The sequence below is a fragment of the Salvelinus alpinus genome, chromosome 32 (genome assembly GCF_045679555.1).
Source record: "Salvelinus alpinus chromosome 32, SLU_Salpinus.1, whole genome shotgun sequence".
Classification (NCBI taxonomy): Eukaryota; Metazoa; Chordata; class Actinopteri; order Salmoniformes; family Salmonidae; genus Salvelinus; species Salvelinus alpinus.
The window spans coordinates 25,238,346-25,264,110 of record NC_092117.1 but is presented as its reverse complement, the minus strand read 5'-3'; the positions used below and the strand labels follow the sequence as shown (position 1 = coordinate 25,264,110).

General features: G+C 42.5%; 2 protein-coding genes across 2 annotated transcripts; both read left to right on the top strand.

Moving 5' to 3' along the window:
• The first annotated feature begins 13,212 nt into the window (after nt 1–13,212).
• mtrf1l (mitochondrial translational release factor 1-like) lies at nt 13,213–19,082 on the top strand. Its single transcript, XM_071379985.1, has 7 exons — nt 13,213–13,978; nt 15,471–15,550; nt 15,715–15,898; nt 16,029–16,192; nt 16,361–16,478; nt 16,709–16,845; nt 18,835–19,082. The coding sequence occupies exons 1-7, from the start codon at nt 13,534–13,536 to the stop codon at nt 19,042–19,044; spliced, it is 1,338 nt and encodes a 445-aa protein (XP_071236086.1). The 5' UTR covers nt 13,213–13,533; the 3' UTR covers nt 19,045–19,082.
• A 544-nt stretch (nt 19,083–19,626) lies between these two features.
• Nucleotides 19,627–23,578, top strand: fbxo5 (F-box protein 5). Its single transcript, XM_071379984.1, has 5 exons — nt 19,627–19,793; nt 20,614–21,292; nt 22,208–22,298; nt 22,557–22,754; nt 22,949–23,578. The coding sequence occupies exons 2-5, from the start codon at nt 20,649–20,651 to the stop codon at nt 23,204–23,206; spliced, it is 1,191 nt and encodes a 396-aa protein (XP_071236085.1). The 5' UTR covers nt 19,627–19,793; nt 20,614–20,648; the 3' UTR covers nt 23,207–23,578.
• Nucleotides 23,579–25,765: the final 2,187 nt, after the last annotated feature.

The following is a 25,765-nucleotide window of genomic DNA, read 5'->3' as shown; positions in this document are numbered from 1 at the left end:
GGGAACCCACCAGGTACAACCCTAAATCCGTAAACATGGGCACCCTCATAGACATTATCCTGAGCAACTTGCCCTCCAAATACACCTCTGCTGTCTTCAATCAAGATCTCAGCGATCACTGCCTCATTGCCTGTATCCGCTACGGGTCCGCGGTCAAACGACCACCCCTCATCACTGTCAAACGCTCTCTAAAACACTTCTGCGAGCAGGCCTTTCTAATTGACCTGGCCCAGGTATCCTGGAAGGATATTGACCTCATCCCGTCAGTTGAGGATGCCTGGTCATTCTTTAAAAGTAACTTCCTCACCATCTTAGATAAGCATGCCCCGTTCAAAAAAACGCAGAACTAAGAACAGATATAGCCCTTGGTTCACTCCAGACCTGACTGCCCTCGACCAGCACAAAAACATCCTGTGGCGGACTGCAATAGCATCGAATAGTCCCCGCGATATGCAACTGTTCAGGGAAGTCAGGAACCAATACACGCAGTCAGTCAGGAAAGCAAAGGCTAGCTTTTTCAAGCAGAAATTTGCATCCTGCAGCTCTAACTCCAAAAAGTTCTGGGACACTGTAAAGTCCATGGAGAACAAGAGCACCTCCTCCCAGCTGCCCACTGCACTGAGGCTAGGTAACACGGTCACCACCGATAAATCCATGATAATCGAAAACTTCAACAAGCATTTCTCAACGGCTGGCCATGCCTTCCACCTGGCTACTCCAACCTCGGCCAACAGCTCCGCCCCCCCCGCAGCTACTCGCCCAAGCGTCCCCAGCTTCTCCTTTACCCAAATCCAGATAGCAGATGTTCTGAAAGAGCTGCAAAACCTGGACCCATACAAATCAGCTGGGCTTGACAATCTAGACCCTCTATTTCTGAAACTATCCTCCGCCATTGTCGCAACCGCTATTACCAGCCTGTTCAACCTGTCTTTCATATCGTCTGAGATCCCCAAGGATTGGAAAGCTGCCGCGTTCATCCCCCTCTTCAAAGGGGGAGACACCCTGGACCCAAACTGTTACAGACCTATATCCATCCTGCCCTGCCTATCTAAGGTCTTCAAAAGCCAAGTTAATAAACAGATCACTGACCATCTCGAATCCCACCGTACCTTCTCCGCTGTGCAATCCGGTTTCCGAGCCGGTCACGAGTGCACCTCAGCCACGCTCAAGGTACTAAACGATATCATAACCGCCATCGATAAAAGACAGTACTGTGCAGCCGTCTTCATCGACCTGGCCAAGGCTTTCGACTCTGTCAATCACCATATTCTTATCGGCAGACTCAGTAACCTCGGTTTTTCTGATGACTGCCTTGCCTGGTTCACCAACTACTCTGCAGACAGAGTTCAGTGTGTCAAATAACCCCCATAGAGGGGGTTAGAGGGGGTTACCCCCATAACCCCCATAGAGTCTGGCAGTCTCTATGGGGGTACCACAGGGTTCAATTCTCGGGCCGACTCTTTTCTCTGTATATATCAATGATGTTGCTCTTGCTGCGGGCGATTCCCTGATCCACCTCTACACAGACAACACCATTCTGTATACTTCTGGCCCTTCCTTGGACACTGTGCTATCTAACCTCCAAACGAGCTTCAATGCCATACAACACTCCTTCCGTGGCCTCCAACTGCTCTTAAACGCTAGTAAAACCAAATGCATGCTTTTCAAGCGTTCGCTGCCTGCACCCGCCCGCCCGACTAGCATCACCACCCTGGACGGTTCCGACCTAGAATATGTGGACATCTATAAATACCTAGGTGTCTGGCTAGACTGTAAACTCTCCTTCCAGACTCATATTAAACATCTCCAATCCAAAATCAAATCTAGAATCGGCTTTCAATTTCGCAACAAAGCCTCCTTCACTCACGCCGCCAAACTCACCCTAGTAAAACTGACTATCCTACCGATCCTCGACTTCGGCGATGTCATCTACAAAATAGCTTCCAATACTCTACTCAGCAAACTAGATGCAGTTTATCATAGTGCCATCCGTTTTGTTACTAAAACACCTTATACCACCCACCACTGCGACCTGTATGCTCTAGTCGGCTGGCCCTCGCTACATATTCGTCGCCAGACCCACTGGCTCCAGGTCATCTTTAAGTCCATGCTAGGTAAAGCTCCGCCTTATCTCAGTTCACTGCTCACGATAACAACACCCACCCGTAGCACGCGCTCCAGCAGGTATATCTCACTGATCATCCCAAAAGCCAACACCTCATTTGGCCGCCTTTCCTTCCAGTTCTCTGCTGCCTGTGACTGGAACGAATTGCAAAAATCGCTGAAGTTGGAGACTTTTATTTCCCTCACCAACTTTAAACATCTGCTATCTGAGCAGCTAACCGATCGCTGCAGCTGTACATAGTCCATCTGTAAACAGCCCACCCAATTTACCTACCTCATCCCCATACTGTTTTTATTTATTTACTTTTCTGCTCTTTTGCACACCTGTATCTCTACTTGCACATGATCATCTGATAATTTATCACTCCAGTGTTAATCTGCTAAATTGTAATTATTCGCTCCTATGGCCTATTTATTTCCTACCTCATGCCTTTTGCACACAATGTATATAGACTCATTTTGTTTTTTTCCTACTGTGTTATTGACTTGTTTATTGTTTACTCCATGTGTAACTCTGTGTTGTTGTCTGTTCACACTGCTATGCTTTATCTTGGCCAGGTCGCAGTTGTAAATGAGAACTTGTTCTCAACTAGCCTACCTGGTTAAATAAAGGTGAAATAAAAAAAATAATTAAAAAAAATATGGGGAAGACAAAGCTAGAACACACTAAACATTGGATGGAAATACCCCTGTGGATACAATGTAACACGTTGTGATTGCCTCCATGGAAAATATGAATTCCCTGCAGAGGGAAGTGAATGAGTCAACTGTAGAAGTCACAACCATGTTATCTATTTGATGTAGCATAATGGATTGTGACTCAATGTTTCAATTTGCCTTAATTTCAATTTCACTCTTCATTACTACCATGACTCAACACCTCCCAAACAGGAAGCCACATAACACACTAACACTGGGGGAGACACTGTGGCGTGTATACATTGAAATGTGCTCTGACTCACAAATGCCTGCTATAAATATCCACTTGAGAGGCTATTTTGGTTGGCCCTATTTATTTCCTTCTCCTATACAACTGTGCTAGTTCACCAAGAATCCCACATCGTCTGCAACAGCATCACATGTTGTCCTGTTTTTAATAGCAGTCACTCAGCCAGCTCTAACAGTAGTGATATCTAGGGTAGCAGGTGTGACTTCCTCTAATGATATACAGTGCATTCAGAAAGTATTTAGACCCCTTGACTTTTTTGACATATTGTTATGTTACAGCCTAAATAGTTTGTTTTCCATCAATCTACACACATTACCCCATAATAACAAAGCAAAAACAGGTTTTTAGAAATGTTTGCAAATGTATTAATATATATACACTACCGTTCAAAAGTTTGGGGTCACTTAGAAATATCCTTGTTTTTGAAAGAAAAGCACATTTTTTGTCCATTAAAATAACATCAAATTGATCAGAAGTACAGTGTAGACATTGTTAATGTTGTAAATGACTATTGTAGCTGGAAACGGCTGATTTTTTATGAAATATCTACATAGGCGTACAGATATATATCTGGGGGATTGGAAATGATGCAGACAATTACATTGATGGAAGCTACAATCTTTCTGCCATATTGAAACTAATCTACCCCCTAAACATACACTGCTCAAAAAAATAAAGGGAACACTAAAATAACACATCCTAGATCTGAATGAATGAAATATTCTTATTAAATACTTTTTTCTTTACATAGTTGAATGTGCTGACAACAAAATCACACAAAAATGATCAATGGAAATCAAATTTATCAACCCATGGAGGTCTGGATTTGGAGTCACACTCAAAATTAAAGTGGAAAACCACACTACAGGCTGATCCAACTTTGATGTAATGTCCTTAAAACAAGTCAAAATGAGGCTCAGTAGTGTGTGTGGCCTCCACGTGCCTGTATGACCTCCCTACAACGCCTGGGCATGCTCCTGATGAGGTGGCGTATATGGTCTCACAAGGGGTCTGAGGATCTCATCTCGGTACCTAATGGCAGTCAGGCTACCTCTGGCGAGCACATGGAGGGCTGTGCGGCCCCCCAAAGAAATGCCACCCCACACCATGACTGACCCACCGCCAAACCGGAGGATGTTGCAGGCAGCAGAACGTTCTCCACGGCGTCTCCAGACTCTGTCACGTCTGTCACATGTGCTCATGTGCTCAGTGTGAACCTACTTTCATCTGTGAAGAGCACAGGGCGCCAGTGGCGAATTTGCCAATCTTGGTGTTCTCTGGCAAATGCCAAACGTCCTGCACGGTGTTGGGCTGTAAGCACAACCCCCACCTGTGGACGTCGGGCCCTCATACCACCCTCATGGAGTCTGTTTCTGACCGTTTGAGCAGACACATGCACATTTGTGGCCTGCTGGAGGTCATTTTGCAGGGCTCTGGCAGTGCTCCACCTGCTCCTCCTTGCACAAAGGCGGAGGTAGCGGTCCTGCTGCTGGGTTGTTGCCCTCCTACGGCCTCCTCCACGTCTCCTGATGTACTGGCCTGTCTCCTGGTAGCGCCTCCATGCTCTGGACACTACGCTGACAGACACAGCAAACCTTCTTGCCACAGCTCGCATTGATGTGCCATCCTGGATGAGCTGCACTACCTGAGCCACTTGTGTGGGTTGTAGACTCCGTCTCATGCTACCACTAGAGTGAAAGCACCGCCAGCATTCAAAAGTGACCAAAACATCAGCCAGGAAGCATAGGAACTGAGAAGTGGTCTGTGGTCACCACCTGCAGAACCACTCCTTTATTGGGGGTGTCTTGCTAATTGCCTATAATTTCCACCTTTTGTCTATTCCATTTGCACAACAGCATGTGAAATTTATTGTCAATCAGTGTTGCTTCCTAAGTGGACAGTTTGATTTCACAGAAGTGTGATTGACTTGGAGTTACATTGTGTTATTTAAGTGTTCCGTTTATTTTTTTGAGCAGTGTATATATATATATATTTATAATAATACTGAAGTATCACATTTTACATAAGTATTCGAACCCTTTACTCAGTACTTTGTTGAAGCACCTTTGGCAGCTATTACAGCCTAGAGTCTTCTTGGGTATGATGCTACAAGTTTGGCATTTTGGGAGTTCTCCCATTCTTCTATGCAGACACTCTCAAGTTCTATCAGGTTGGATGGGGAGCATCGCTGCACAGCTATTTTCAGGTCTCTCCAGAGATGTTCGATCGGGTTGAAGTCCGGGCTCTGGCTGGGCCACTCAAGGACATTTAGAGACTTGTCTCAAATCCATTCCTGCGTTGTCTTGGCTGTGTGCTTGGGGTCGTTGTCCTGTTGGAAGGTGAACCTTTCCCCAATCTGAGGCCCTGAGCGCTCTGGAGCAGGTTTTCATCAATGATCTCTCTGTACTTTTCTCCGTTCATCTTTCCCTCGATCCTGACTAGTCTCCCAGTCCCCGCCTCTGAAAAACATCCCAACAGCATGATGCTGCCACCCCATGCTTCATTGTAGGGATGGTGCCAGGTTTCTTCCAGATGTGACGCTTGACATTCAGACCAAAGAGTTCAATCTTGGTTTCATCAGACCAGAGAATCTTGTTTCTCATGGTCTGAGAGTCCGTTAGCTGCCTTTGGCAAACTCCAAGGGGGCTGTGCCTTTTATTGAGGAGTGGCTTCCATCTGGCCACTCTACCATAAAGGCCTGATTGGTGGAGTGCTGCAGAGATGGTTGTCCTTCTGGAAGGTTCTCCCATCTCCACAGCGGAACTATAGAGCTCTGTCAGAGTGACCATCAGCTTGTTTGTCAGCTCCCTGACCAAGGACCTTCTCCATGATAGCTCAGTTTGACCGTGCAGTCAACTCTGACATGCACTGTCAACTGTGAGACCTTATATAGACAGGTGTGTGCCTTTCCAAATCATATCCAATCAATTGAATTGACCACAGATAGACTCCAAGTTGTAGAAACATCTCAAGAATGATCAATGGAAACAGGATGCACCTGAGCTCAATTTTGAGTCCCATTGCAAAGGGTCTGAATACTTATGTTATACTTACTGTTTATTATTTTTAATACATTTGCAAAAAAATTAAAAAATTAACTGTTTTCGCTTTGTCATTATGGGGTGTTGTGTGTAGATTGATGTATTTAATCAATTTTAGAATAAGGCTGTAACGTAACAAAATGTGGAAAAAGTCAAGGGGTCTGAATACTTTCCCGAATGCACTGTAATGTTCAACCAAGCACTGGGGGAACTCTGGCAGGGAAAGGTCATGCAATCTCATCCAGGAACGCCAGAGAAGAGAACGAGTGTTGTTTGATATGACTGACAGTTTTTTCTTGCTACTGAGGCGATGTGAAAATCCCTCTTCTCCTACATCAAGGCAACATTAATTGTTTTGTTTGAGTAGGCCTATGTGGAGTTTTTTAACTACCTTACCCCATACTAAACATTCTGACAAGAATGTACAAGCACTTGTGAATTCCTCTTATTTGATTTTATATTTATTGTGGATTGCAAGTAAATCCCATTTCTTTGATAACTTCTGACCAAAGTAGAATTTTTTTTTTTCCATTCACATAAAATTCTAACGAGAGAGAATTGGATGAGGAGTCGACCAAGTACGGAATACATATTAGGAACTCCCTCCATGTCAGTAAGACCTTCCTCCATCATCAGAACTTCCTCCTCAGAAGTCAGATCGTAACCCTTCCTCCTCAGAACTGATACCTCCCCTAGTCAAGTCTCAACCCTGCATTAGTCAAGCTTCACCCTTCCTCCTCAACCCTCACCCTATTGGTGAGATGTGACTGATGCATGGATGAGAGAGGTGAGGCGGAGGGGTGACACCTGAGCAATGCAGGGGTAAGCGTTGAAGGGGGGTAGTGACGTTTGACTAGTGCAGGGTGAGACATGACTAGCGGAGGGGTGAAGTCTGACGAGGAGGCATGGGGAAGTTCCTAATATGTATACCGTAATCCGGTAATTGAAATACACATTTAAAACAGTACTTGTCTTGTTTTGCAGCTGTCTGCTTCCTTTGTCTACCTCCCTCACCTCCGGCTGAAAATCCCCCAACATGGGTGTGAACATTGGTGTGATCGCCCAAACTTTATTCATTACTTCCTTAGAATATCACAAGTGTAATTGCATCCAACTCCCATGTGGATTTAAGTTGGATTGCTGAATTAGTGTGCGGTGCCAGATGTTTTTTACTCTGGTTGTGTAGGCGCCATACAGCCCCCCAAGTACTGTAATCTATGGTGACACAGCACAGTCGCTGGCCTGACCCATATGAAGAAAATTCTTCTAATCCCCTTAAATAATTAGCACGAAGCATAACTTTGCAGGAGATTAAGCTTTTTTACGAAACATATGGGGCAGCCTGCCCAAGAAGTCTGATGGAAGTCCTGCAGCCAGAAGTTATTAATCCATAGGATCACCCTAGTCTTGTATGGAGAATTTTAGCAAACTGGGGGGTAGATTGTGAAAGATGATTTAAACCAGTGTGTCTGATTGTCTGATCTTTCTTGTGATAACACTGTCTACTATTTGAAGCGACCCATTGACCCAGCACAGTGTAAACCAAGTTCATTTCCATATCTACAGGGGTGGTCATTGTGTCTTTGGGGGGATTTTTGAAGTTACTTTAGATCAAGAGATAGTGATTTCACTATATTGGCAGAGGCACCAAGGCTAAACCCTATAATTAGCACTTTGGGCTTGTATCCCTCACAGTGAATCAACCACACTGGGCACAAACTGGTTAAATCAACTTTCTTTCAACGCAATGTCAACGTATTGTGACATGGAATCTACGTGGAATATACATTGGATTTGGAAAAGTCATCAAAACTATTGTTTTGAGAGTGATATTTCAACCACAGGATTATGTCATCATGGTAACCAACATAGACAAACCTTGTATAAAATATACTGAACAAAAATAAAAGTGTTGGTCCCATGTTTCATGAGCTAAACTAAAAGATCCCAGAAATGTTCCATATGTACAAAAAGCTTATTTCTCTCACATGTTGTGCACACATTTGTTTACATGCCTGCTAGGGAGCATTTATCCTTTGCAAAAATAATCCATCCACCTGACAGGTGTGGCATATCAAGAAGCTGATTAAACAGCATGATCATTACACAGGTGCACCTTGTGCTGGGGACAATTAAAGGCCACTCTAAAATGTGCAGTTTTGTCACACAACACAATGCCACAGATATCTCAAGTTTTGAGGGAACGTGCACTTGGCATGCTGACTTCAGGAATGTCCACCATAGCTGTTGCCAGAGAATTGAATGTTCATTTCTCTACCATAATCCGCCTCCAATGTCATTTTAGAGAATTTCTTACTGGAGAATTGATCTAAAGCTATTCTTTTGGTCTCATATCCAGCATTTTAACCAAGCCCAGCTTAGATATGATACTTGTCACTCACTATTATCAATGTGCTATCGTGAGAATGATTGTTGAGAGATCTTCACTTAAAAACTAAATATAGATTCACTGCTGCTATCGAAGTCATTCCAAAGGGTAGGTTTAACAGAGCAAATTAAATGTGACTGTACTTTATCAATCATCAATGATGCTATTTAGGCCTACATAGCATTTATAAAGTCATCAACAGCTATTGTTTCAATTCAACACAAAAGTAAACTAAAAATAGACAATACATTAGCCCTAGGGTTTCAAGCTCTGGTTGATATAATTGTGTTTCGTTGTCAACGCAACCAAATATCAACATTTGAAGGAGATGCATTTTTTGCTTGGATCGTTCCTTCTGTGCCACTGACTTAGTCTGGCTTTAATTCCAGTTTGTCTTCAAATAAAACATGTATGTGTTGGATTCACATCTCCATCTCAACCAAAACTCAAAGTTAAAGGACTAAATCAGATCAATAGGACTAAATAAAATCAAACAAGCATTTAAAGATTGATTTGATTTGATTAAGTCCCAGACCTGTCCCAGACCTGCTGTTTTCAACTCTTAATGATCGGCTATGAAAAGCCAACTGATATTTATTCCTGATTATTATTTGACCATGCTTGTCATTTATGAACATTTTGAAAATCTTGGCTCTCTCTAATTCTCTCCTTCTCTCTTTCTTTCTCTCTCTCGGAGGACCTGAGCCCTAGGACCATACGTCACGGCAAACCGGGCATGATGACTCCTTGCTGTCCCCAGTCCGCCTGGCCTTGCTGCTATTCCAGTTTCAGCTGTTCTGCCTGCGGTTATTTTTCTGCATCATTTTTGGACAGAAAATTTCTGATTTTTGCAATGTTACGTAGATGGAAAAAAGCTGTCCTTGAAACAGTCTTGATATGTTCGTCAAAAGAGAGATCAGGGTCAAGAGTAACGCCGAGGTCCTTCACAGTTTTATTTGAGACGACTTTACAACAATCAAGATTAATTGTCAGATTTAACAGAAGATCTCTTTGTTTCTTGGGACCTAGAACAAGCATCTCTGTTTTGTCCGAGTTTAAAAGTAGAAAGTTTTCAGCCATCCACTTCCTTATGTCTGAAACACAGGCTTCTAGCGAGGGCAATTTTGGGGCTTCACCATGTTTCATTGAAATGTACAGCTGTGTGTCATCCGCATAGCAGTGAAAGTTAACATTATGTTTTCGAATAACATCCCCAAGAGGTAAAATATATAGTGAAAACAATAGTGGTCCTAAATCGGAACCTTGTGGAACACCGAAATGTACAGTTGATTTGTCAGAGGACAAACCATTCACAGAGACAAACTGATATCTTTCCGACAGGTAAGATCTAAACCAGGCCAGAACTTGTCCGTGTAGACCAATTTGGGTTTCCAGTCTCTCCAAAAGAATGTGGTGATCGATGGTGTCAAAGGCAGCACTAGGGTCTAGTAGCACGAGGACAGATGCAGAGCCTCGGTCTGACGCCATTAAAAGGTCATTTACCACCTTCACAAGTGCAGTCTCAGTGCTATGATGGGGTCTAAAACCAGACTGAAGCATTTCGTATACATTGTTTGTCTTCAGGAAGGCAGTGAGTTGCTGCGCAACAGCTTTTTCAAAATATTTTGAGAGGAATGGAAGATTCGATATAGGCCGATAGTTTTTTATATTTTCCGGGTCAAGGTTTGGCTTTTTCAAGAGAGGCTTTATTACTGCCACTTTTAGTGAGTTTGGTACACATCCGGTGGATAGAGAGCCATTTATTATGTTCAACATAGGAGGGCCAAGCACAGGAAGCAGCTCTTTCAGTAGTTTAGTAGGAATAGGATCCAGTATGCAGCTTGAAGGTTTAGAGGCCATGATTATTTTCATCATTGTGTCAAGAGATTGAAATCTTGTTTCACTACTGTGTTACTACTAGACTAGTGCACATGTTATTTCCTCAAGTTGCTAACTACCTGTCTCAAAGAGTGCAGTGTATAAAGTCAGAACATCTCCTGTCTCAGCCACTGCCTGTCACCAAGGGAGTACCCCAAGGCTCGATCCTAGGCCCCACGCTCAACTCAATTTACATCAAAAACATAGCTCAGGCAGTAGGAAGCTCTCTTATCCATTTGTATGCAGATGATACAGTCTTATACTCAGCTGGCCCCTCCCCGGATGTTGTGTTAAATGCTCTGCAACAAAGTTTTCTTAGTATCCAACAAGCTTTCTCTGCCCTTAACCTTGTTCTGAATATCTCCAAAACAAAGGTCATGTGGTTTGGTAAGAAGAATGCCCCTATCCTCACAGGTGTGATTAATACCTCTCAGGGTTTAGAGCTTGAGGTAGTCACCTCATACAAGTACTTGGGAGTATAGATGGTACACTGTCCTTCTCTCAGTACATATCAAAGCTGCAGGCTAAAGTTGAATCTAGACTTGGTTTCCTGTATTGTAATCACTCCTCTTTCACCCCAGCTGCCAAACTAACCCTGATTCAGATGACCATCCAACCCATGCCAGATTACGGAGATGTAATTTATAGATCGGCAGGTAAGGGTGCTCTCGAGCGGCTAGATGTTCTTTACCATTCGGCCATCAGATTTGCCACCAATGCTCCTTATAGGACACATAACTGCACTCTATACTCTTCTGTAAACTGGTCTCTGTATACCCGTCGCAAGACCCACTGGTTGATGCTTATTTATAAAAACCTCTTAGGCCTCACTCACCCATATATGCGATATCTACTGCAGCCCTCATCCTCCACATACAACACCCGTTCTGCCAGTCACATTCTGTTAAAGGTCCCCAAAGTACACACATCCCTGGGTCGCTACTCTTTCAGTTAGCGACTGGAATGAGCTGGAACAAACACTCAAACTGGACAGTTTTATCTCAATCTCTTCATTCAAAGACTCAATCACAGACACTCTCAGTTGTGGCTGCTTTGTGTGATGTATTGTCTACCATCTTGCCCTTTGTGCCGTTGTCTGTGCCCAATAGCGTTTGTACCATGTTTTGTCCTGCTACCATGTTGTGCTGCTGCCATGTTGTGTTGCTACCATGTTGTTGTCATGTTGTGTTGCTACCATGTGTTGTCGTCATGTGTTGCTGCCATGCTATTTTGTTGGCTTAAGTCTCTCTTTATGTAGTGTTGTCTCTCTTGTCATGATGTGTGTTTTGTCCTATCTTTTATTTTATCCCAGCCCCCCGTCCCCGCAGGAGGCCTTTTGCCTTTTGGTAGACCATCATTGTAGATAAGAATTTGTTCTTAACTGACTTGCCTAGTTAAATAAAGTAAAATAAAATAAAAAGTGATATCATCAAACCAGAAACAAGCTCATACAAACTTTATTGAAATTGTTCAAGTATTCAGAAAACATAAAGGAAAGTTTAACTTCCAGATGGTGCCAGCATAAAGGCCATGAAAGACAGGCAGACGAAGGATGGAAGATGATTACATTCAGGATTGTCAAAAATAGTAGCTAGCTAACAACAACCAACTACTTCCTGTTTTGTCTTCTTCTGCAGTCGCAAAAAGCTGGTGTAGTCTGGTTGTAGTGTTGTGACTACTTATTTACTACCAACATCAAGTAGTAAACATCTCAACCTGATTACTACTGGAAACACTGTGTGTGTTCCTTGCATTCCATCCTATCTATGATTTGGGCAAAGAAAATATGAATCACAGCTTGGAAATCCTAATTTTCCAAAGAACCAAGAGCGCTGAGCAACAGCCAAATCTGGTGAAATATAATATGTTTTATCCTGCCCAAGGCAAATTCCAAGGAAAACCACATTTGGCAATATTCTTCCTTTCCCTGCCTTGAACTTGAGCTGCCAATCGTATGATGGTGCACAGCTGCAAGCAATAACCTAACAACATCATACACATACAGTACTGTAATGAAACCATTACCCCATTTCTACCCACTGGGCACAGACGTCAGTTCAAAGTCTAATTTTGATTTTGGTTCAAAGTTGTGTGAAAATATATAATATATATATAATCAGTTTTCCATGTTGATTCAACCTCATCACATATATTTTTGGTGTTGAAATTACGTGGAAACAACATTGATTCAACCAGTTTTTAGTTACATATATAGTGGGTAGTTACATTTATATCATTGGTAGTTAGTTACACATTACACAATCTGTAAATTGACTATTCAGTGAATTGCAAAGTTGGATGGATGTTGCCTCCCATCTGCTGGTGGAACATGGGATTGTTGTTCCCAGGGTTGTTTCCATAAACAGTAAACACAACAGTCAAAGTGGTCATTAAGACAGTCCCGTGCAGTCACATTCATGTTTTGACATTTGAATGCTTTGGTGAAGTTTTATATAAGGCACGAAAGGTTGTGGTATATGGCCAGTATACCAAGGCTAAGGGCTGTTCTTATGTACGACTCAAAGCAGACTCAAGGCAGAGTGCCTGGATACAATCCTTAGCCGTTGTATATTGGCCATATACCACAAACCCTCAATGTGCCTTATTGCTATTATAAACGGGTTACCAAGGTAATTATAACAGTAAAGAAATATATATATTTTTTGCAAATCAGCACCAGGAGCCAAACTATCCGGTTTATTATATACTTTAACTACTACTACTACAGATAAATCTTAATGTTTTGGCTACATGTATTTGTTTACTTACGGTAATCTACGTGTTTATTTCCATACTTACGGTATATGAGAATCGAAATAGTGCGCAACTACGTACGTGCAAAAAAGCAACATGTCAGCGCCCCTGTGCAGCACTTCTCAATGAACTTCTCTGCCTTTAGTGATGGTTAGCTAGCTACGATAAATGAAAATCCAGAAAAAAATGTTTTATGGAAAATAGTCGTTATGGTCGATACAACTGTACACACTATCCAAAACCCTTCAGAACGTCATATCACTTCAATTAGCTGTCGTTGTGTAGTGCAAAACAAATCAGCTAGCTAACTAGATAATATGCTAAACAAATCAACAAATTATAGAGAGTAATATTGTTCCACTGTTGTATTGAGCCTTTTATGCGAACCATTGTTTAGTATGGCTTTTACTCAAGCAGTCAAAATGCACGTAGGGAACCTGTGTGGTCGGTCCTGGATGTCCTCTTACCAGAGGGGGTCTACTATCATGTCCCAAAGACAAAGAGATTACGGAGCGGTTCTATGCGGTAGATGTCCAAATTCGTCCCAAAAGCTTTGCCCAAATAGTAGAGCTATGCATGCAACTCAGCCATTGATGATTACGAAGTTACTGTCAGTGGACGAGATCTTTGCCAGAAGATCACTACAGGACTACTTCAAGAAGATGGAGACAGAGTACAGAGATAGTCTGACAGTTGTCAACATGACAGAGGGACAGCAGGATGGTGAAGAGGAATTGAAAGTGAAGAGGACAAGAGTGTCTGTACTAGCCCCACTAATCCAGTACACCAGAGAGCTTCAGACAAAACAGCAGGAATTTGCTGAAACTGAAACATTACTGAAAGGTGAGGCCACACCTAATGTGTGATGTTCTATCAACAGATGCAGAAGGGCATCTCATGGCCAATAGGTATCAGCAGCTTGTGAGTTTGACATTGTAACAAACGGTACCTGTTCCTACATCAGGTGACTGTGTATAATGTATCCATCTTGTATCTACCACTGAACAAAAATATAAATGCAACATGCGACAATTTCTAAGATTTTACTGAGTTACAGTTCATATTTGGAAATCAGTCAATTGAAATTCATTTATTAGGCCCTAATCTATGGATTTCACATGACTGGGAATACAGATATGCATATGTTGGTCACAGATACCTTTTTTTTAAAGGTCAGGGCATGGATCAGAAAACCAGTCAGTATCTGGTGTGACCACCATTTGCCTCATGCAGCGTGACGACACCTTCGATTTAGAGTTGATTGGGCAGTTGATTGTGGAATGTCATCCCACTCCTCTTCAATGGCTGTGCAAAGTTGCTGGATATTGGCGGGAATTTGAACACGCTGCCATACACGTCGATTCAGAGTATCCCAAACATGCTTGATGGGCCTCAGGATCTTGTCACAGTACCTCTGTACATTCAAATTGCCCTCAATAAAATGTAGTTGTCTTCGTTGTCCGTAGCATATGCCTGCCCATTTCATAACCCCAAAGCCACTATGGGGCAGTCTTCACAATGTTGACATCAGCAAACCGCTCGCCAACACGACACCATACAAACTGTCTGCCATCTGCCCGGGACAGTTGAAACCGAAGTCATCCGTGAAGAGCACTTCTCCAGTGTGTCAGTGGCCATCGAAGGTGAGCATTTGCTCACTGAAGTCGGTTACGACGCCGAACTACAGTCAGGTCGAGACCCAAGTGAGAACGATGAGCACTCAGATGAGCTTCCCTGAGACTTTTTCTGACAGTTTGTGTCATCAGCTGTCCGTGTGGCTGGTCTCAGATGATCCCGAAGGTGAAGAAGCCTGATGTGGAGGCCCTGGGCTGGCGTGGGTATACGTGGTCTGCCGTGGTGAAGCCGGTTGGACGTACTGCCAAATTCTCTAAAATGACGGAGGTGGCTTATGGTAGAAAAGTGAAAATGAAATTCTCTGTCAACAGTTCTAGTGGACATTCCTGCTGTCAGTATACCAATTGCACGCTCCCTCAAAACCTGAGACATCTGTGGCGTTGTGTGACAAAACTGCACATTTTAGAGTGGCCTTTTATTGTCCCCAGCACAACATGCACCTGTGTAATGATCATGCTGTTTAATCAGCTTCTTGATATGCCACGCCTGTCAGGTGGATGGATTATCTTGGCAAAGGATGTTAACTAACAGGGATGTTAACAAATTTGTGCAAACAATGTGAGAGAAATAAGCTTTTTGTGCGTATTGAAACATGGGACCAACACTTTACATTTTGCATTTATATTTCTGTTCAGTATAAATGGATCTTTCACTGATAGTAAATTCAGTGAAATAAGAAACATTGTTTTTCCCTTCTAAGATGACGACCCAGACATGCGTGACCTGGCAGTCCTTGAGAGGGAGGCTTGTCAGAAAGCGATTCAAGATGTTAGACAAAAGGTACACACCTGCATTTTAAGTTCCCCCTACAGTCGGAATAAGATGACACTGATAAAAGCACGTTTAGGATGGCGAAAGGAAATCGAATCACTCCAATCAGTATGGAAAACATAGTTTGAGAAAATTACTAAACTGTCATGTCTGATTCTTCTACATTCCTTCAGATCCTGTCCCTGTTGATCCCTGAGGAGGAGTCAGACATGAGTGACCTGGTCCTGGAGGTCACCGCAGGGGTCGGAGGTCAGGAGGCCATGCTCTTCACTGCAGAGGTCTTTGACATGTACCAGAGCTTTGCAGCACACCAGGGCTGGGGGTTTGACATCCTGGAGTACATGAAAAGTGAAATAGGTCAGTAACATTCATTAATTAACAGGTTTGTTGTTGTCAAACCATTCCTGTTGCTAGTGTTTACCCAAACTTCAACTGACTCCATTTTATGAATGGTAACTTTGAGTGTGTGAATGTCAACTGTCTGCAGGTGGGTTACGGCATGCATCAGCCAGTGTCAGTGGTCCTAAGAGCTACAAGAGGATGAAGTTTGAGGCAGGTGTGCATCGCGTGCAGAGAGTCCCTAAGACTGAGAAACAGGGCCGAATGCACACCAGCACCATGACAGTGGCAGTGCTACCCCAGCCCACAGAGGTGAGACCTTCCCTGAGGCATTTGGCCCTTGTACCTTTACAAAACTTTTAAAAAATAAAAATAAATCAGTGAAGTATTACCTTCTTTCTTTGGTAACATCACCACTGTTACCAAAGATTAAGTACAGACTTATTTTGCTAAGTGCTCAATTCATTATTTATTTTTCAGATCACTTTCACAATTAATGCGAAGGACTTGAGGATTGAAACCAAGAGGGCGAGTGGAGCCGGGGGCCAGCATGTCAACACCACAGACAGCGCAGTGCGAATAGTTCATCTACCGACAGGTAATATCAGCCAATACAATGCCGTAAGATTCAGACAGTGGAGTATGAAACTCCAATTCTTATATAATTTTGATTTGATTTGAAACCGATGGTAAATTGGGATTTGCAGAGCATGTACTCACAAGGAAAATCCACAGTGGCAAATGTGCTTGGCTCTATTTCTTTGAATTAGACAGTTTCTCCTTTGAGTGTCTCCATAGTGGCGTTTTATCTCTGTTTTGGGGTCATAGGTGTGGTATCAGAATGCCAGCAGGAAAGATCCCAGCTGAAAAATAAGGAAAAGGCCATGAAGTTTCTACGTGCCAAACTCTATAGTATGAGGCTGGAAGAAGAGACCAGTAAGCGATATACTGCACGGAAAGTCCAGGTACGAATCTGAACTGCACACATACAAGAATGTTGCTGGTCAAAATTGTTATATAAGGAATGGATATCAAAATCCAATTCAAAGTTTGACATACAGTGCATTCGGGAAGTTTTTCAGCTCCCTTGACATTTTCCACATCTTGTTACGTTAAAGCCTTATTCTAAAATGGATTAAATAAAAACATTTACTTATCAATCTACACACAATACCCCATAATGACAAAGTGAAAAGTTGTATTTTTTGCAAATGTATAAAAAACATCTGAAATACCTTATTTACATATGTATTTAGACCCTTTGCTATGTGACTTGAAATTGAGCTCAGGTGCATAGTGTTTCCATTGATCATCCTTGAGATGTTTCTACAACTTGACTGGAGTCCACCTGTGGTAAATTCAATTGATTGGACATGATTTGGAAAGGCACACATCTGTCTATAAGGTCCCACAGCTGACAGTGCACGTCATAGCAAAAACCAAACCATGAGGTTGAAGGAATTGTCCGTAGAGCTCTGTGACAGGATTGTGTCGAGACACAGATCTGGGGAAGGGTACCAAAACATTTCTGCAGCATTGAAGGTCCCCAAGAACACAGTGGCCTCCATCATTCTGAAATGGAAGAAGTTTGGAACACCAACACTCTTCCTAGAGCTGGCTGCCTGGCCAAACTGAGCAATCAAGGGAGAAGGGCCTTGGTCAGGGAGGTGACCAAGAACCCAATGGTAACTCTGACTGAGCTCCAAAGTTTCTCTGTGGGGATATAAGAACCTTCCAGAAAGTCAACCATCTCTGCAGGACTCCTCCAATCAGGCCTTTATGGTAGAGTGGCCAGACGGAAGCCACTCCTCAGTAAAAGGCACATGACAGCCCGCTTGGAGTTTGCCAAAAGGTACCTAAAGACTTTCAGACCATGAGAAACAAGATTCTCTGGTCTGATGAAACCAAGATTTAACTCTTTGGCCTGAATGCCAAGCGTCATGTCTGGAGGAAACCTGGCACCATCCCTATGGTGAAGCGTGGTGGCAGCATCAGGCTGTGGGGATGTTTTTCAGTGGCAGGGACGGGGAGACTAGTCAGGATCTAGGGAAGGATGAACAGAGTGAAGTACAGAGAGATCCTTGATGAAAACCTGCTCCAGAGCACTCAGGACCTCAGGCTGGGGCGAAGGTTCACCTTCCAACAGGACAGCAACCCTAATCACACAGCCAAGACAATGCAGGAGTTGCTTCTGGACAAGTCTCTGAATGTCCTTGAGTGGCCCAGCCAGAGCCCGGACTTGAACCCGATCGAACTTCTCTGGAGAGACCTGAAAAGAGCTGTGCAGCGACGATCCCCATCCAACCTGACAGAGCTTGAGAGGATCTGCAAAGAAGAATGGGAAAAACTCCCCAAATACAGCTTTGCCAAGCTTCTAGCGTCATACCTAAGACTCAAGGCTGAAATCGCTGCCAAAGGTGCTTCATAAACGTACTGCGTAAAGGATCTGAATACTTATGTAAATGTGATATTTCATAATTTTTTTATTAATTAGCAAACATTCCTAAACTGTTTTTGCTTTGTCATTATCGGGTATTGTGTGTAGATTGAGGGGGGGAAATAATTTAATCAATTTTAGAATAAGGCTGTAACGTAACAAAATGTGGAAAAAGTCAAGGGGTATGAATACTTTCCAAATGCACTGTATGTTTACTACAAAGTAATTTACAAAACCTAGACTTGAACTTTCCAAAAGACAGTGTTGTAGAAAGACAATGGACACCAATGGGCAACAGTTAATATGGTTTGCAATGATAGAATCAACATGACTGACAGTGGTGAGAAAGTTGTCTGTTGGAGGATTTACTGCTTTGAAAGTGGAAGCTGAGATGGGTTTGGGGGAGTGGGAACTCAAATAGTTGCCGGCTGTCTGTTGGTTACAAAGCTTTTACACTAAGTGTTGGTCTGATAGCACATTTTGTGTATTGACTATTTTTAATCTATCCTTTTTTTAGATTGGTACCAAAGGTAGATCTGAGAAAATCAGGACCTACAACTTTCCCCAGGACCGAATCACAGATCATCGGATTGGGAAAACAGTGCATGATGTCAGGGACTTTCTTGTGGGCGAAGAACTTCTAGAGGAAATGAATGTGGCACTAGAGGAGTTCTCTAACCAGGAGATTCTCATGGACATTCTTGGAGAAAATGACTCTGATCAATAATAGCCTATGTGGTAGTTTACATTAAATCTATGAAACTATGCATGTTGTCTTTTTCAAGATCAGTGTGTTTGTTTGCTTGTTTGCCTTCCTGATTTTAGTTTGAGCCCACTTTACACACTCCGCCCACGGGTGTGAACTGCCAGTTATCAAACTGCTTTTTTCTCTTTTAGCAGTAAAACTTCAAAATATATCAGTAGATACCCCCCTCCCCCCAGCAGAGACAAAGTCTTGCCCAAGGAATTATATTTGTGTATGACATGACAGGTATTTGTCAGTGACTGCCTATTACTTTATTCATGCTGTTGACTGCCCTTTTCTCTTCCCATATTTCAAACACATTTTTACAAGAATCTGAAAAAAAACATTGCACCAATATTTAAACGAATCACGTACACCTCGACATATTTTCTACTGTATTTTTCAAGAAAGGTTTTTAAACTGAAAATAAGAAATGGTATTTGTTTGAAATACTGGGGGGAAAATGCAGCGGTCAATTGCGCTCTCACGTATAACGTCAGCGTGCGCTTTCCTCTACTCCTATTGGTGTCCCGGTTTAAAGGTAACTGCCCTGCTTGGTCCTCATTGGTGTGCGCCTTTTGGACACCGATTTCAAATGTGTAGCTAGGGAACAGGCGCATTTTCATATTGTCCTCATTCAAGTAGATCTCAAGTTTGTGGAACCCCGGTTAGCAAAAGTTTAACAGCAGAAATAGGTGGGAATCAAGAAGTCATTCAAGTTAACGTTACAGGTATGAAACATTTTGTTACGTTACCTCAATTAAGTTTGCTATTATAGCTAGCTAATTTGTGTTCGGCTATGATATGTCGCATTTCATTTGATGCTGGCTGTTTAGTTTGTTGCAACGTTAGTTAATGTTAAAGAATTTGACTAGCCATAACTATCTGGCTTAGCTAACTAGCTATGAAGTTTAATATTCATTTAACGTTAGGTAGCTAGTTAAACTGCTTTGTAGCTATACATTTTGCAATGACGTTAATGTCAATATTACATTGTCGTTTTTAAGCGCAAAACGTACGCGCGTAAAATTAGAGGTTAGCTAGCCTTGGCTATCCTATGAATATAATAACCACAGTCAACATTACTATCTTTAATATATCTAAGGATAACGTTACTGGAAATATCTGATGCTGCAAACGACTAACGTTAACTATGGTCTTTTAGTAGTTAACCACAGTATTTTACTCAATTGTCTAGCCAGTTAGCTAACTTGGCTAGCTAGTTAGCCATGTTACAAGCTAAATTGGGGGGAACCAGGAGTGCGCCCTTTGGAGGGATTGCAGTTCTACGTTGTCGTACGTTGATCAACCAAAACAATATCTAGCTAATGTTACATTTTAGAGAATATAACTAACTAGTATAAGTGGGCAATCCACTGGTTTGATGCACAACGTGTTGTAGTTTTGACTAGTGTAATAAATACCATTTAATATAACACAAGCATATCCCTATTACTCTCCATATCCAATTATCAACACTAGCTATCCAGTTTGGCGCGTTTTGATTGAGATGAAACTGGCTAATGCAGCTTTTTATCTTCTCTACCTCAGGGTTACAATTTGTGAACACAATCAGTCATAAAAAAATGAAATATCCGTCCAACTACGAGGAAGCCCGATTTTCATGCGACATGGAGAAACATGTCACATACAAGGAATCTGGCCTGAAAACCTCACCACTAAAGGAATGCGTCCAAGTAGTAGCCAAATCACAGCACTCACCATGTATCACCACAGCTGCCAACTTTTGCCTCAAGGATGATGTGAAAGGTGTTCACAATAAGGAGAACAACCAACATAATGTGGACCTTGACGAGGTGAATCTAGGCTGTGAAGCATTCGAGGACAGCGGTTTCCTGTCTTTACAGAACAGCCAGATAGAGGACTTTGATAACATAAAGGAACTAGAGAAGTCTCCAGGACAGGATATATTCTCCCCGAGTACTCCACTTGCTGATTATCACAACAAGGCTAAGCATACTGTCTCAAAACTCCCCATACTGAAGTTTCAACACGCTGTATGCCAAGAACTCGCCAACAGTTTCAAGAGGACCCAAAGCTATGACTGGTCTGTCATTAGCAGGATAGCAGAGAACTCCGGTCTTGAAAGGGTTATTGGTGGGCACGTGGGCCTTGAATGTATGGACGTTTTAAAAGCACTGCTGGAAAGGGACATGAAGCACATCCTCACACGGATCCTGCGTCTGCTAGGAGATGTAGACTTGATAAGGTAAACATGTGATCTTTACTGGTCCTATGACAGTTGTAGAGGTTTTTCAACTTGGAAATGCTTTTATACTCTATGTATTCATTGACAGTGGTTGAAGAAGTACTCAATTGTCATACTTAAGTAATAAAGATGCCTTAAATAGAAATTTACTCAAGTTAAAGTGAGTCACCCAGTGAAATCCTACTCAAGTATTTTGTTTTGAATATACTTAAGTGTCAAAAGTAAATGTAATTGCTAAAATATGCTTAAGTATCAAAAGTGAAAGTGTAAATCATTTCAAATTCCTTATATTAGGCAAACCAGACTGCTCCATTTTCTTATTTAAGTTACAGATAGCCAGGTGCTCAATCCAACACTCAGACATGATTTACAAACGAAGCATGTGTTTAGTGAGTTCGCCAGATCAGAGGCAGTAGGGATGACCAGGGATGTGGGACGGCAGGTAGCATAGTGATTAGAGTGTTGTACTAGTAACCGAAAGGTTGCAAAATCGAATCGAGCTGGCAAGGTAAAAAATCTGTCGTTCTGCCGCTGAGTAAGGCAGTTAACCCACTGTTCCTAGGCCGTCATTGAAAATAAGAATTTGTTCTTAACTGGCTTGCCTAGTTAAATAAAGGTTTAAAAAATGTATAGACTTTTTTTTTATCTTGATAAATGTGTGAATTGAACCATTTTCCTACCTTGCTAGGCATTCAAAATGTAACGCATGCTTTTGGGTGTCATGGAAAATGTATGGAGTAGAAAGTACATACTTTTCTTTAGGAATATAGTTAAGTAAATGTTGTAAAAAAATATATATATATGTATATATATAATAATAGGTACCCCAAAAACTACTTAAGTAGTACTTTCAGGTGTTTTTACTTAAGTACTTTACACCGCTGTTCGTTCATGTTGGTTTTGTTTTCTTCACAGCTGTAGAAAAGTGAGCAAGACCTGGAGAAAAGTAATCTGCCAAGACAAATCTGCACTCTGTAGATGCGACCAGGCTAAAGAGAGACTCGGGGTAAGTGCTAACATTTAACTGGGGTTCCTATCGTCATTGAATACCCTTTATCGGGTGGCAATAGCTTGAACCACATTGATGGTTCGTTTTTTAGCTTGCCGCGGCTCCCACCTTTGCTAATCCCTTATGCTGATATGTTCTTTATCTGGATTCATTTACAGGGGCCGCTTCAAGTACTTCAATCTTAATGACCTAACCATAGGGTAATCCACTGTATGAATATTGTTTGGTAAATGACAATATCCACTTTTGTTGTAGGACCCAAGAACCTCTGCAGGACTGGAGAATGTGGGCTCTTTGACGCGAGATACAGCGCTGTCCCGGGTTGTGATGTCCTGTATGCAGAGAGTAGCTTCAACCCCTATCCAGAAGTCTACCTATAGGATGCGCTCCCAGAGAGAAGGCACACAGACGCTGTGCTGCTCCCAGCAATCTCGCTTCAGAGAATACCAAGAGGTGAGGGTTGTGCTATCCACTTTGCATGTAAAGGTTCAGAGGACATGATGGTGCTCAGTGTGTGTACTTATTGAGAGTTGGTGTCACCCTTCAATCAGTTCCAAGAAAGTCATTGACATGTTCATGGTACAAATGATACAATGAGTGAGTTATGCTCTGTAGTCTTTTATACATTCTTTGGTTTTGTTCTCTAGGCTGCCAGTTTGCTGAAGCAGCACGAGTCGTTGAAACCCTGTAAACGCTGCGGCTCTCCTGCCAAGCACAACGCAGACGCTATGAGGGCCACCTGTACCCGCCTCAGCTGTGCCTTTGACTTCTGCACCCTGTGCCAGGGCCCTTTTCATGGCTCCTCAGCCTGCCAGACAGGGCTGGCCCGGGGGCCTAGCAGCTCCAGCGCTAACCCTATCCTCATCGGCAGCGCTCGCAGCAAGAGGAACGTCAGACGCCTGTGAGATCAATGCAGCCCTGGATGAAGACTCAATCACTAACCTTTTTAAAACCAACAAAATTTAAAATCTTATTTATTAGTTTTAGTCATGGACCTTTTAACACACTGCCCCCTCTCCACAGGCCAAAGGGATCTCGGGCTATTGGTATACCCTGTGTTAGAACACACTGTATTCTGTGACAATCCCGTGATGTCAGTTGTCCGGCATTAGTCGTCAGAAAGCGACAATCTTACTGGAAGCCAAAAAAATATCATTTTTACCTGAATTGTACATTCATTTAAAATTTCTTCTTGGAATATCTGTCTGTAAATATATCTTTTAAATGTGAGATGTAAATATTTATATTGTTGAAATAAATGTATCTTTTGGGATTTATTTTCTCTAAATGTATTTTTCAAAGCTACATACCACCAGGAAACGCGTACATGCATAAACTTATTTTCAAAATTTAATCAAGCCCGAGTGGCGCAGTGGTCTAAGGCACTGCATCCCAGTGCTAGAGGCTACAGACCCTGGTTAGATTCCAGGCTGTATCATACCTGTCTGTGATTGGGAGTCCCATATGGTGAAGCGCAATTGGCCCAGCGTCGTTAGGGTTTGGCTGGGGTAGGCTGTCATTGTAAATAAGAATTTGTAATTAACTGACTTGCTTAGTTAAATAAAGGTTACACGCTGAGCATGTCACAATGCGCTGACAACTGGTGAAACTAAGCCATTCATCCATTGGTGCCATACTGCAATGTATTTTCCAATGGAATTGGCAGTCAAGTCTTGTGGCTTTAATTAACAAAGTTGTTCGGCCTCAACATCTCACCTCTTTTATAAAGGAGTAATGATGCCAATTAATTAATGAAAATGCATTTGTAATTCCAAATTAATTTCTACCAAGCTGCAAATGGTTAACCTCAACTATGGCTCCCTTTCCTCTTGTACCTCTCCCACATACTGCACAGGGGTTCCTATGCTGTGCTAAAATCCTCATTACTTATTACCTGGAAAGATGCATTGTTAACCTTAAGGTGTTGAAGGCTAGACACCAGTCATTCACACTCCCTTCATGGTCATAATCATAAGGGTTTGATAATGTGCTATATCTGACTGACAACAGACTCATTATTCTAACAGTTTGGAATGAGGTGCAATTTTTTGGCTGCAAAGAGTGGAGCCAAATCATACCTGTCTAAAAATGACTCATGAGGTCCATGATAAATTTTTGACCCACTTTTTTTTATGCAGAGAAAAAGCTGAATCACCTCCAAAAACAATTACCGGTATTCTCCCAATAAAATCCAATTGGATGTGTAGGCTTATCTGAAAAGTTCATGTGTATTACACATATTGGGGGCATTTCATAATTGGGGGCATTTCATAATTGAGAAATGTATGTTCAATTAAAAAGTCTCTGGGTAATACAAACACAATTCCTCCCATCTGACTAAAATTGATTTCATAGGCCTTATCTGCTGCCTGAAATAAGTGGTGCTTGGTTGATGTCTATGGTAAAGCAACGGGCCAACTTAATTCACGATTTTATCTTTCAATAGTGAAACGTCATGCTCTCTGCATTAAAAGCATTTTGCTGTCACTTAAAATAGATGCACACCAAATACATCAGTGTTTTTCCAATTACCCTTCCTCTCAGCGTGCGTCCTCCCTGTCCATTGGTGTCTGGCCACAGCTCCCTCTGCACCTCTGTGCTCTCTAGCTGCCTCCTACACAAAATGTCAATGTGCAGTCGATCGTTCCGGCATGTGTCCTGCCAGCCATGGTGACAAGTAGCCATTTTTGTGACTCCACCTTGTGCTCTGGGCAACACCCTCGGTGATGGAACTACAATAAACAAAAATATAAACGCAACATGTAAAGTCTATGGATTTTACCCAAGCCACATGTAAAGTGTTGGTCCCATGTTTAATGAGTTATCAAACAGGCAAAACGTAAATAGAGAGACTGAAGTTGTAGTTCAACGGAAAAGACACAAGACGTATGTGGCAGGGTACAGACAATCACGGATTACAAAGGGAAAACCAGCCACGTCTCGGACACCAACGTCTTGCTCCTGGACAAGCTAAACACCTTCGCCCGCTTTGAGGATAATACAGTGCCACCAACGAGGCCCGCTCCCAAGGACTGTGGGTTCTCGTTCTCCATGGCCGACGTAAAACATTTAAGTGTGTTAACCCCCGCAAGGCTGCCAGCCCAGACGGCATCCCAAGCCGTGTCCTCAGAGCATGCGCCGACCAGCTGGCTGGAGTGTTTACAGACATATTAAATCTCTCCTTATCCCAGTCGGAGGTCCCCACTTGCTTCAAGATGTCCACCATTGTCCTTGTACCCAAGAAAGCAAAGGTAATTGAACTCAATGACCCTGTAGCACTCACCTCTTTTGTCATGAAGTGCTTTAAGATGCTAGTTAAGGATCATATCATCTCTACCTTACCTGACACCCTAAACACACTTCAATTTGCATACCGCCCCAATAGATCCACAGACAATGCAATTGCCATCGCTCTGCACACAAGAACAATACCTATGTAAGAATGCTGTTAATTGACTAGCTCA

What these genes read in the sequence shown, in the direction of transcription:
- mtrf1l (XM_071379985.1), top strand. Translation starts at nt 13,534, where the DNA reads ATGGCTTTTACTCAAGCAGTCAAAATGCACGTAGGGAACCTGTGTGGT. An exon ending in TTCAAGATGTTAGACAAAAG is followed by an intron (nt 15,551 to 15,714) that starts GTACACACCTGC and finishes ACATTCCTTCAG; the next exon opens with ATCCTGTCCCTGTTGATCCC. An exon ending in ATACTGCACGGAAAGTCCAG is followed by an intron (nt 16,846 to 18,834) that starts GTACGAATCTGA and finishes TCCTTTTTTTAG; the next exon opens with ATTGGTACCAAAGGTAGATC.
- fbxo5 (XM_071379984.1), top strand. Translation starts at nt 20,649, where the DNA reads ATGAAATATCCGTCCAACTACGAGGAAGCCCGATTTTCATGCGACATG. An exon ending in AGGCTAAAGAGAGACTCGGG is followed by an intron (nt 22,299 to 22,556) that starts GTAAGTGCTAAC and finishes CTTTTGTTGTAG; the next exon opens with GACCCAAGAACCTCTGCAGG. An exon ending in GCTTCAGAGAATACCAAGAG is followed by an intron (nt 22,755 to 22,948) that starts GTGAGGGTTGTG and finishes TTTGTTCTCTAG; the next exon opens with GCTGCCAGTTTGCTGAAGCA.